This window comes from Theropithecus gelada, chromosome 6, assembly GCF_003255815.1.
Source record: "Theropithecus gelada isolate Dixy chromosome 6, Tgel_1.0, whole genome shotgun sequence".
Taxonomy (NCBI): domain Eukaryota; kingdom Metazoa; phylum Chordata; class Mammalia; order Primates; family Cercopithecidae; genus Theropithecus; species Theropithecus gelada.
Window position 1 is genome coordinate 150,004,304 of NC_037673.1, and position 13,267 is coordinate 150,017,570.

At 40.4% G+C, this 13,267-nt stretch overlaps 1 protein-coding gene across 10 annotated transcripts in view; it reads left to right on the forward strand.

Moving 5' to 3' along the window:
• GRIA1 (glutamate ionotropic receptor AMPA type subunit 1) overlaps positions 1-13,267 on the forward strand; it is a 322,279-nt gene that overhangs the window by 175,789 nt on the left and 133,223 nt on the right. For 9 of the 10 annotated variants that reach the window (XR_003119865.1, XR_003119866.1, XM_025388301.1 and 6 more), the window contains 2 exons: positions 9,291-9,452; positions 11,469-11,636. Coding sequence is in view for 8 of the 10 variants with exons in the window: in XM_025388301.1 (XP_025244086.1) it covers positions 9,291-9,452; positions 11,469-11,636 (330 nt within the window). In the remaining 2 variants the exon portion in view is untranslated. The remainder of the gene's footprint in view (positions 1-9,290; positions 9,453-11,468; positions 11,637-13,267) is intronic. The other variant, XM_025388303.1, reaches the window with a different exon arrangement.

The following is a 13,267-nucleotide window of genomic DNA, read 5'->3' on the forward strand; positions in this document are numbered from 1 at the left end:
CAGAATAAAGATGAAGGGACTCTCTGGAAGACCAAATATTCCCAGGCCAGGTAGTACACCCATGCAGCCTTGCAATCAATAGCCTAACCTGGAGTCCCTGACCTTCTGCCACAAAGTGCCAGCATTTTATCCTAAATCCCAGGACTGAGAGAAATTAGTCTGTGAGGCCCTGACTGACATTTACAATGCTTTGTCAATAGTGGATACTTGCATGAGGTATGTCTGTCGATGTGTTTGTAGATATCCAAGTGTGCCTCCCTGGTTCCAAATGTAATTGGATAAGTCAACACAAATACTTTTTTCTCCCCAATATTTATGGTGTTTTCACTGATTTAAGCACAGCTACAATACCTTATTTAATTAGAGGGAAACAGACTACCCTCTGTGTTACCAGAGATTTTATAGGGAGAGGACACCTTAAAGGTTTGGTTGGTTAAAGTGGCTAAAATAGGAAAATGTGAAGACTTTTATGCAGAGACATGGGTATTTGAGGACACAATTAAGTCTTCAGCCCAGGAGTATTCCACAAATTCACACATATCCATATTCATGCTCACATACCTGTGTGATCACAGAATTGTAGATCAAAGCTGGAAGAGCCCTTAAGAGAGAAATCAAGTGGCTCAGAAGTTTCCAAACTTTTTAGTGTGAAGCTCTATTTTCAAATGGAATCTTGGGGGAGAACTCTCATGTATAAAACAGACAAAAAGCAGAGCTACTATGGTGGAAGAGAGACAGTGGGGATCTAGGACCCCATCTTTCTGCCCTTTCCCTAACCTAATATGGTAACTTCTAAAATGCCTGCAACCGGGAACATAGCTTATAAGATCACTGATGTAGCCAAAGCTCTTATTTTGCAGATAAGTCGACTAATGGCTCTACAGGTTGAGATCATTACCCAAGGACAAACAACTCATGAGATTCAAAGACAGGACAGCATTTATGTGGTTCTCCCTAAAACTCTTTTCCTGACACTTCTTATTTATGACCTAGTTCACCATAGACTACACAAAAAAGTCAGTAAGAAGACCTCTTTGATCCACAAGACAAAAGCTAAGGCTGAGAGGTGATAGGATTGAAGCTTATAAAAAACAATCATGAAAATGGTGAACAAAAACTTTCAGTTCCTTCATTCCTCCACATGTATTGAGCGTGCACCCTCATCCAGGTACTGTGTGTGGATGCTGTGGGGGCCAACGTCCCTGCCCTCCAGGAGCTCACAGTCTCACAGGGAAGATGAGAAGGGCCCCTGCACACTCAAAGAGAAAGCTAGGAGAGGCCTAGAAGAGATAGGAATTAAGTGCTGGGTGGTTCACATTTCAAATACCAGCACATGTTAAAAGAGCTAAGGGAAATGCCCTGATCTCATGGAAGCCTGATATTTCTTTCTTAGTATAAAGATGTGTGCTGCTCTGAGTGCTTCATTGCAGGACAGGACATAAATGAATAGATTGGCCTCACTAGTGGTTGGGAGGCTTCATGCAGAGTGGTTAGAAAACAAGTCCTAGAGTCTTGTTATTTGTTGGACTATGGTTTCTGTCCTTCACTAGCTATACTGTACTGAGCAGGAACTACTCCCTTAATTTAAGCCTCATTTTTTTTTTAATTTTTAATTTGTGAATGGGAATGATAATAGTACCCACTTTACAGGATTGCTGTGAGGGTTAAATAAGATAACACAAATAAAGCACTTAGCACAGTTTCTACTAGTTTGATACATGTTAGGTACTTGTAATTACTGTTTTAGCCAAAGTCTGCCTTCTATGACATCTGCCCTTTCATTGGCTCTGGCCTGCCTTCCAGAGCCTCAGAGAACAAATCATCCATCTCTTCCCCATGACAACTCTTCTGGGACTCAGATGCATCCTTCACTTACTTTCTTGGTCTTCTATAATTTTTTAGGCTGATAATTCCCCCTTTTAAAAAAAAAAATACTTCTAATACAAGAAGACTTTTTAAACCACAGTTTCCTGTAACTACTCTCTCTATGGAGCTGTCATCTAAGATTTTATCTGACAATTTGGGGAAACTTGGCATGTTCAACCTGTGCCATCCAGAGTATAAAGTACAAGTTCTTTGATTTTTCTCTCATCTTACCTCCTGTGGATCTCAAGGGGATGGGGTGGAGGAAGTGCTCTTTCCAGTATCCCAGGATTTGTTTAATAAACCTTACTTGCCCGTTTCCTTGAACGATGTTAGATGCTCCTTCTTCCTTCTGACTGGTATGGTGTCAGCACAGGCAGGATGATGAGAGCTGAACAGCTTGTATGTGACCCCTTGAAAGAATCCCAGAGCAAAGGAAATCTAGCTTTGAAGATAAAGCTTTTCATCCTTCGAAAGCTATGTTCCTATACACCTGCTTCATGTTTTCTCAGTCTTCTTGCCTGACCCAGTCCCTGTATTTGAAGCAGTTCTAACACCTAACCTCTTTTGACCCGATGATAATGATAATGGTGAATGTGATGATCATAATAATAGCTAACATTCATTAAGCGCTTACTATGTGCCAGACACGATTCTAAGTGCTTAGTTTTATTAATTCTTTTAAACTGTACACCAGTCCTATGATGTAGGTGCTATATCTGCATTTTGAAGACCAGAGAACTGAGCCTCAGAGAGGTTAAGTAACCAGTAGGCACACATAATCAGTTCTTCTGTTTCTAATTGCACGTGATAATTAATAGTCATAATGATGGCCCAGAGCCTCTTTAAGATTCTTAAAGCATTCTCCAAATCTTCACAGCAAGATGAAAGCATGTCCAATATAGTTGTAGTGTTAAACATCTCTTTAGGATATCATAATTACTTGACATGCCTTTTCATTCTAATCCTTTGAAAATTGTAATTGGCATGTGATAGATGGAGTGACTATATTAGCTAGTTTACTTAATTGAGCACATTCACTCCCAATCGTTGTACTCAAACGGCTTTTCAGCATTGTGTTACCTCCTACAGTGGATATAGAGAGGAGACAGATTCTGTTCTCAACTAATCCTCTCACCAACCATATAACGTTAAGCCACTATTCCCCTCTTTGGGCCTCAGTTTCCCTGTCTGAACAATATGAAGGGTTTGGTCTTCTCTCCAAAATCTTTGCTCCTGTATAGGTCAAAAGTCAGCAAACTATGGTCCCTGTGTCAAATCCAGCTATCACCTGATTTTATATGGCTCATGAGCTAAGAATGGTTTTTTACATTTTTAAATTTTGGGGAAAAAAATCAAAAGAATTATATTTTATAGTATGTGGAACTATATGACATTAAATTTCCATGCCCAGAAAAAAATTTACTATTACTATACTAAATAGTAATAGTAAATTACTACATACTAAATAGTAATATTAAATTAGTATTTTCTATATATGGCTGCTTTCATGCTGCAATGACAGAGCTGACTAGTTGTGACAAGAACCATATGGTTTGCAAAGCCTAAAATATTTATAATCTGGCCCTTTACATAAAAAGTTTGCTGGCCCCTTGCATAGATGTGGAATAGGGGGGCACTAATAGGCTTCAGATAAATTAGAAGCTTTGGAAACATCTAAAGACCCTTAGGAGGTTAGTGTCAAGGAGAGAAACCTAGTGCAGTCCCACAAATGTTCCTTCAAGACAGAAAGCTATATTTGAAGGCCCCTGCTCTGGCAGGGTAAGACATATTCTGGCTGTTAACTGTGCCAGCCACAGTCAGAGGTTCATTGTCCCTCTTCGTCTGGAACAATCTGGACACACTATCCAAAAGCTAAACTCGTATGTTTCTCCACTGGTGTGGCAGTAGAAGAAGAGACAGATTTTATAGTTGGACCACAGTTTGAATTCTTGCTTGCTGTGTGATCTCATGGAAATTTCCAAAGGTCTCTTAGCTGTAGCTCCTTAACAGAAAGTTAGGATGGATACTCACTCACTCATTTATGCAAATAACTATTAGGTGTCTACTGTGCACATTTACCTCTTGGAATTGTTTAAGGAATTAAAGGATTATGTATACAAAGCATTTAACAGAATGCCTGACTCAGGAATAGGGCTTGGAAAATGTTTAAAATACATCTCAAATGATCATTACTCTTTTGTTTTTAAATTGCAGTAACCTCCAAACTCTTACAAAGTTGTTTGAATAAAGTTATATAATGCATATGAAGGGGGCATTTTTAGCCATTATTGTCATTTTTGTTATTCTCATAAGCAATGCTTCTGAAGCTGTTTTCAGAAGAGCATTTAACAGCACCAGTGTGCTTTAATTTCAGGCCAGGAGATAAAAAATTAAGCAGGGCTCTCTTAAAAGACCATAACAAAGCTTTAATAAATGCAACAACTTCTCTCCCCTGTCCTGCCACTGCTACTTCCTCCCCTACTTTACAGTGTCTAATGGATGATATCTAAGATACATTAGAGCTATCTGAGGATCTATTTTTATTTTTTAATAGTATTAAAAATATAATATATTCACATGATAAAGCAGATATTACAGAAGGGTATAAAATAAAAGATAAATGCCCATTCTTTCCAATTCTATACTTCATAGAAGTACCTTTTAAAACCTTTTCCTACATTTGGTTATTTAATGGTTTCCCTTACAGTTCTACATAATATATTTATGTTTCTTTTTCTTGCTTTATCAACTTTAACTCCATATCTGACTTCCCATTAGAAAGATGACAAATCAGCTCATAATACACCCCCAGCATCCCCTTCTCAATGTTTGTTAATTATGCTATTATTTGGAATTCTTCTGATGATTACCTTATATTTTTAATATAGTGAACCTTGATTTTTGATTCAACAGCATTAGAGCTTTGTCAAAATACAGATATCCAGTTTCCTTTTTAGGGATACTGAATGATAATTCTTGGGGATGGCTATTTTGCAAAAGTGCCTCAAGGTATTCTGATACGTCCCTCAGAACCACTCCCTGAGAGCTTACAGTTTATCAGCCAATTTATTTGCATTTAATAATGACAGTAAACACGGCATCCTTTCTCACCAATTTTTTATTAGTCAGACATAGGACAGTGTAAAGTGCTACAGAGGTGCAGAAGAAGCAGACAAGAACACAGTGACCTGATAGCCCTAGGAGCTCGCTGATCACCAAGCTTCACTTTAGGTGAGAAACAGTCACTCAAAGACAAGCATCTGGTGCCAGTGCTGGGAGGTCAGTGGAAGGAGAGTGGGTTTAGACCTGCATTCTTGTGCTGAATAGCTGGAAAAACACTGACTAACCTGAAAAAACAAGTACTCTGTAGATTTATTTCTTTTTTTTGTCAATAGTCACAGTATATAGAGCAATGGTCCTAGCATTTGGGAACATGTTGTAAAATAGGCAAAATGGCTCAAAGAGAGTAGTAATCAAACTTCATAGTTAAAATTTTTAATAGAATATAATTAGCACTGTAGTATTTTTATATAGTACTATATAATTAATAGCACAAATAAAACAGATAAAGAAAAATGTGATAATTACCAAATATTACCCTCTAAGGTTTTTTAATAATATGGCAAAGAAAATTAGAAAATTATTTAATTAAACCCTATTTAATGAGAGTTCCCAGGGGAACAGAATGAGTGAATTGAATATTCCCATAAACCAGTGGGCAAAGAGTTAACACCTTTATTTCCCCTTCTTAGTCAAGAACACATTTGTACATTGCCAGAGTTCATTTTCTTGAATTATGGAGAAATTTAGTCTAGTGACTATAATAGAGTCATTTCTTAGTGATTAAAAACATTGTAGAGATGCAAGATTATTATTCCCAGCATGAAATCTTACATAGGAGGGAAGATGTCAGCTATTAGATGAGAATATAGTTCATGACCCCAAGTTATTTCCTAATTTTGCTTCTTTTACTTAACATCAGAGCTATGAGCTTCTTGTATTATTCCTTGTCCATTTTTTCATGGGTGGGGAGGGGAGTTCTGTTGGAGAGTCTTATTAGTTTGATCATAAGTAACTAAGGTGTGGCTGCATTAACCCTGTTTATGACATTCTGGTGATAAGATTGAGTGGCATTTATGTTGAGCAGTCGAGAAAACTCTACCATTTTCTTTGGCCTCCATTATGTCTGAGATGGAAGTAGTCAGTATGAAATGCCCAGGACCTTGTTACAGATTTTCAAGAGACAGAATTTGACTGCAGGAGATACTTTCTATTTCAATCTCCCCGAAGTTACTTTATGAACATGTTCTTTTTAAAGTCTCTAAGAACTATGAGAAATCTCTCAGCTGTGCTCTAGCTTTTAACCAGTGCTGGGATGAGTGCACTCTTAAATGGTGTAATGTCTTGGAATGCATATTGGGTACAGGAACCTAGTTCTGATTTCACCTTTACTAATAGCTTGCTAGAACCATTGTGCAAATCAGTTACATCTGTGAAACTCTGTAAACTGTGGCTGTGGAACATGTTAAACTCAAAAGGTATTTTCAACCTGAATTTCTCTTTTCAACCAATTAAAATCACCCACTGGTATTTGGTGCCTGCTGGTCATATTTCTCCTGGATAATTGGCTTTCTTGCTTGAGGAAAGTCTCTGGCTTTTATTTATTCACTCAACAAATATATACTGTGCACCTACTCTGTGCCAAGCATTGTTCTATGAGCAGGTTCTAGGATACATCAGTGATCAAGACAAAAAAGGTTCCTGCTCTCATGAAACTGACATTTCAATAGGAGGAAAGCGGATATGGGAACACATGAGTAAACAAGATAATCTTAAATGGTGATAAAAACTCTGGAGAAACTCTAACAGGGCACTGAGAAAGAGCAGACTGGATAGCGTGCTGGGGGTAACTCTACTATGTTCTTCCGGAAGCAGTTCCCTGAGACAAGGATTCAAGTACAATGGGCTTCTTGGTTGCCAAGCCTAAAAACACCAGTGGGAAAGCAGGGAAGGGAAGTGGAGAAGGGAAGCCCACCTACAAAGTTTCATCAACAAGATGCCTACGCTGCAGGCTACTGAAGGAGCACAGTCCCCGAGGGAATCCCGAGATGTCAGTGTAGAACCCACCTCAGGGTCATGACGCCCAGAGGAGAGGATTCTGGGGCCGTTATCTACTAACTCTTTATCTGTCATTGATTGGAAGCTGCTTCTGGGCATATTAACTCCTCAACATGTCTAGCTTACCCTGCAGGTAGGCAGAATAACCAGGTGTTTGCAGTTAGTATATAAAGTAGAATATCCAGCGAACAGGATGCTGACATTGTCTACAACAGGGCAAGAACTGGTTCTTTAGATAAGACGTAGGGAAAGACCTCTCTGAGAGATAGCAGTCTAGCCGAGATCCAAATGATGGAAAGCAGCCAGACAGGGAAATCACATTTCCAGGCAGACAGAATAGCAAGGACAAAGGCTCTGAGTGCGACTAAGCTTGCTTTGTTTACAAAAATAGAAACAATAAAAAATCACAGAACTTTAGAGGCATGGCATGGGGGAGGGTTGTTTTTGAATCATGAAGTCTATTCTTTCAGATAGAAAAATTAGAGAAAGCCAATGAGAAATTCAGAAACATGGACAGTGTCCTAGGATCCCAAGAGGGAGCTGGGTCCGCTGCTGTAATTTCTTGGCTCCCAGTTCCAAACTTTCCCATGGACCGTGGATCTCCTGCTCATTTTCGCATTTCACTCATTGGAATTTGGGGTTTCCCGGAAGCCGTGGAGCTGAAAGGGAATTGCCTTTATGATCCCGCTCAAATTCTTTGGGCAGTTTTCCAAGATACGATCAATGGCATATGAGTGAAAGATCTGCATGTGACTTATGAAAAAAGTTCTTCATGAAGAAGCTGTGCATTCCATTTTTTTCTTCCTGCTGGACAGGCCCTCAATTATACCTAAAAAGAAACCCAAGTTAACACAAGGCTCTATGTGACCAGCTTTGGGCTGTCACTTTGATCTCCTTTCCACCCTTTCTCTTCAAACTCACTGTGTCACAGTCATACCAGCCTCCTTACTGTTTCTTGAATGTGCCAGTCATCCTCTCATCTCTGGGCCTTTGCTCAGAATGCTCTTCTCCAAATATCCCCATAGCTCAGACACAGGCATCACTTCACTCAGGTCCCTAAGCCAAGACCACCTCCTCAGGGAGGCTCATCCTCATCATTCCTTCCAAAGCATAACACTGCCCCTTCCCATCCTCTTACCTCTCTTCATCCTTCTTCATGGGACTCATTGCTACCACAGAGTATACTATCCCAGATTATACTACACTATGCTGTGTATTTACTTGTTCATTTATTGTCTATCTTCCCCACTAAAATATAAACTCCATGAGGAAAGGAACTTGCTTTATTCACTATTATAATAGTGCACTGACTTCTCAAAAATATTTGTTGAAATGATTAATCAGTGAATAAGTGAGTAAATGATTGAGTGAACCATTGCCTAACAGAGGCCCTTAGTTCTGGTGCTCTCTCTGTTACTAACTCCCTAAATGACTCTGTGCAAGTTGATTCTTCCACTCTGCCTTAGTTTCTTTATCTGGCAAATAGACATATAATGTTTACCTTAAAAAGAGATAAACTGAAACGAGGTCATAGATATGAAAGTACTGCATATTATTAAATATATTAAACAAATGTAATATTTCCTTTTAAGGTTGAAGCCTAGTTGAGTTTCAGTAAACTTCACCAAATGGAGTGGAAAGTTTCATTATAATAAACAATCCTTCATGGGTGCTGGAATTGATCAGGTCTCATGGAGTGGTGAAAACTTACTCTGTTTTATGGAAAAGAGCACAGGGTGAGGATGAAGGCTGGGATCAGAACTCGACCTCTTCCACAGACTTGCTCGTGTCCTTGGGTAACTCATAGAAGCTTGCCCCAGTGAAATTCAGATTTCTCTTCTCTCAAAATGATTGGGTATTGGGATGGTAGATGAGATTATTCCCTCCTTAGAGGTTTCTACTTTGTGCTATATATCTGTATCATCATAATAATCCCAGCCACTATTTATTGATCACTTGGTCCTCACCACGCACTTGACATGTGTCATTACATTGCATGTTTACCCCAACATCTGGACCTCCATTATTCAGACAAGAAAACTGTCAAGTAACTTAGTTAATAGTGGTATAACTACTGGCTTATGCATAGCAGAGCCAGCACTCCAAACGAGGCATACTGGCTCCTATGCTAATTTTGTGCACAAACTAAGTAATAGCCAAGTTCAAAGGAAAGGAGACCTAACTGTCTCTCCATTGAGTAGGTTTCACCTGGTGGAACAGAATGGAAAATTCTGTGGTTCCGGAACAGGTTAAGTTGACTTATCCAGGCAGCATGTTCTGACTTCTCCCTCCTCCCCCTCTCACAGGGCTTCATGGACATTGACTTAAACAAATTCAAGGAGAGTGGCGCCAACGTGACAGGTTTCCAGCTGGTGAACTACACAGACACCATCCCAGCCAAGATCATGCAGCAGTGGAAGAATAGTGATGCTCGAGACCACACTCGGGTGGACTGGAAGAGACCCAAAGTGAGTGGATGGGCGGCCAGCAGCAAAGGGCCAGCCTGTTCCCCTTGCCTGCCCCAGATTTCTGAGCTGCATTAGTCTTTAGAAAGGAATCGGTTTTCTAAAGGGAACAAATTCAGGGAAATATATCTGTAAAGATTATTAGGTACAAGGTGCAGGGGTCAGACAACCCAAAATGACAATGGTTTTAATGAGGGAGACATTTTATTTATCTCTCATGTAAACAAAACTTAGGAGTCAGCAGTCCTGAGCTTGTTAAATGGCTCCACAGTCATCAAATACCCGGGCTTCTTTTACCTTCTTGCTCTGCTGTCCTCCACCTACGGCTGTTGCCTGATAGGACAAGAGGGCTGCTTAAACCATAGCCATTGCCTCAGCATTCTACCCAGTAGGAAGAAGAAAAAAAAAAAAAAACATGCAATGCACAACTTCTTCATGAAGAACTTTTTTTAGAAGTCACACGCAGATCTTCCATTCATATGCCATTGATCGTATCTTGGAAAACTACCCCCAGTTGGCCACAAGGGAAGCTGGAAAATAGTGGTTCTATTCTGGGCAGAGCCACCGTGTTGCCCAGTTCAGGGGGATGCTCATTTCTTTGTAGATGGAGCTTCTTTGTGTAGTGAGGTGGCGCTTATTCTGCTCAGCCATGTGCCCAGCTAAAAATCAGGGCAACCTAACTAAGGAATATCCAGCAGATCTCTACCTGGGAGAGTTCACTCTCAGTAATAATGCAGACTCTCTGCTTCTCACTTCCCAGCAACGCAGCTCTAAATACTGCCACCAAAATCTATTTGGTTTGCTATTTGAGAAATATTGGGAATAAGGATAGCAAATAATTTTTTTTCCCCAAGTCAAACCAAATAGCTTGACAGTGGCCATGTGGAACACTGTGTTAAGAAGGATGCTGAGGCCAAGTTTGTTTAACTGGAAAAACAGTGAATCTTTGACAGACTTTCTCTTGTCACTCAATTTCTTTTCATAAATGGCAAACCATATAACGGAGATACTTCTTATCCCACTATTGTTCAAACTGATTTAACTCTTCAGTAATGAAGACTTATGTCAGTATGAGCTTAAGCAAATAAAATCGTGAATATGCTTTAAAGCAATGAGAAAACTACATAGGAGTTAATTAATTAATGTGTGATGACTGCACTCCAATTTCCAAAAGACAGAACAGATGACAGAAATAACCAAATGTAATTTAATTTTTTAAAAAAGAAGTGAGATAATTAAATTTAAAAAATAGAAAAATATGCATTCACTGTTCTTCCATTCTCTATTGTGAACTTGGAGTGTACTAGGCGATATAATAAGTGTTAGGAACAAATTAGTGAAGAAAACAGACATAGGTTCCAAAGCCAGGATATATTTTCCTGGACCACTCTGCTGATTTTTTTTCATCCACATCCTGGTCCCCTTTTTGTCAGGAAAGGGTATAATTGATAGCTGTTGTGAGTAAGAACGAGGGGAAAGTTTACAGAATATAAATTTACCACTTACGTGAGCCACATGTGGAAAAGTTAAGAGCTCACCCTTCTTGCATTTTCTTTTTCCTTTTACTTTTACAAGAGATGAAAGAGTTAATTATTCCTCTTGGCTTCCAGCTGATGACCGTAATGCCAAGATAAACCAACTGATTTTTCATGGACTGTATCCAGGCTGCAGATGTGTTATATGTAATCTATGCATTGTTTTTCCAACTGAACCAACATTTTAAAAATTACAAGATTACACACAGAAATCTAGAATCCTGGCTTTTCTGCAAAAGTCATAACCGGCAATACTGAACTCACAGTTCAGGAGGTCAGCATTGACTAGCATGGTCGAGCAGCTGCACCCATCTGCAGGGACAGGGACACCATCCCTGATCCACCACTGTCTCCCTGCATATATCATGCACCTGGCCCACTGCACATTTCCCATCACCAGAAAACACATTCCCAAATACAGCACCCGACCCTGCCTTCCTGTCAGCTCTCTTTGATGTCTAACTATCTCCATTCCTCCCACCAGTACACCTCTGCGCTTACCTACGATGGGGTGAAGGTGATGGCTGAGGCTTTCCAGAGCCTGCGGAGGCAGAGAATTGATATATCTCGCCGGGGGAATGCCGGGGATTGTCTGGCTAACCCAGCTGTTCCCTGGGGCCAGGGCATCGACATCCAGAGAGCTCTGCAGCAGGTAAGGCCACCAATGGTTGCCGCATCTAATGGGAGCCTGGGGGATTTCAGCATCAAATTCCAATAAAACACAGCTATTCTAAAGAAAAGGAAGAAAATGCCTGAAGATCAAAACAACCACTGCGTTGTTGGTGTTGGTGGCTCTTAGCATATGTTGACGCTCACATAAAAAAAAAAAAAAAAAAAAAAAAAAAAATCATCATCATATGGAACAGTCATTTCTTGTAGTGTAAAAGCTGTATTTTCTGCTTAGCAATTTTGCTGAAAAAGGAGAGCTGGTGATTTTCTGTGTATGGAAAAGGGACTTGAAATACACAAGGATGAAACCGAACCATGTTAATAGTCTCCTGGAAACACTCCCCTCTTGCCCTGATTTTCTGGATGTCTTCCTTTGCTCTCTGCACACATTTTATGAGAGCCTGGTATATGTGGACCCTAAAAATGTTTCTCAGTACTTCTGATACTACCTTCTTGCTTCCCAGCATTTTGTTCATCAATTCTGTTTGAACTTAAGAATAGTTAAAGGGCAGGGATGGAAAATGACCATGCCCCCTCCAATCAATTGGCTATGCAAATGATTCTGAGGCTGAATCCAGATAAGATACAACAGAGAGAAGCATAAATATTCAATTAGTGATACGTCTGCTGTGGAAGCAGGATGAGACAGTGGTACATGTGGGTGTATATTTAACATGCCTGGTTTAGGTTTTGGGGACTTGCCCTCAGCTTTATTGCTCTTGGGGCTCCTGTAGATCTCTAAAGCACCTCAAGCCCAGGCTATGATTCTCAAACTGCCAAGGAATAGCACTGTATTTTTGTTCTGATGCCTCCTGATAGAGAAGCTGTATTTCCTAAGGGATAGGGAGAGGACAGCTGTGCTTGCTGCAAAGGAATAATGAAGCATTGGCCACAATGGCAAGCCAGCACAGCAAGATTATTTGGCACAAATGTCCCTCAGGACCCACCCTCCCCAACAAAGGTAGTTGCCTGCCTAAGACCAGCTTTACTTTTAAGACGACATTCAGCAGAAGATGAATTTGGGCTCCTTGGGGAGAAGATGAGCATTTCTGAATGAGCGAGAAATGTAGAGCAAAATGTACAACTATTCCCACTTGTTTGCCAACCACACGTGCACAGCTCTAGCAATTTTCACAACCTGGAGAAAGAGACGCAAAAGGAACCTCACCAGCTGTTCCTCAGCCCTGATGAGTGCCTTTCTGTAGAGAAGAATATGTAGGTCTGTCCTTTGAAATGAAGCTAAGCAGGATTTCTACTAGCTACAGGAGGAACATGATAAGGAGGACCTCCAGTTGCCATTTCTGCCCTCCGCTGGTCCCTGTGCAGGGTGGCTCCCTAGTCACTAGGCAGCAACAACAGACACCAGGCAGCTTGCAGGGAAAAATTGCCAAAAAGGACAGTGCCTGTGCATCCCTTTCCACCCCCACCCCAGCTTATTTAAAATGCTCTTTCAGACTCCACAGTCGAGACAGATTCTGTTTGCAATGTGAGGCTGGTTTCAAAAGGTCTCAGAGACTTGCCCTCAGCTTCACAACACTTCCAACTCCCTTGCCTCTCCCATCCTAATGACGTCCTGAAAGGGTAGTCTGACACCACCCTGACAGTGATGAAGCC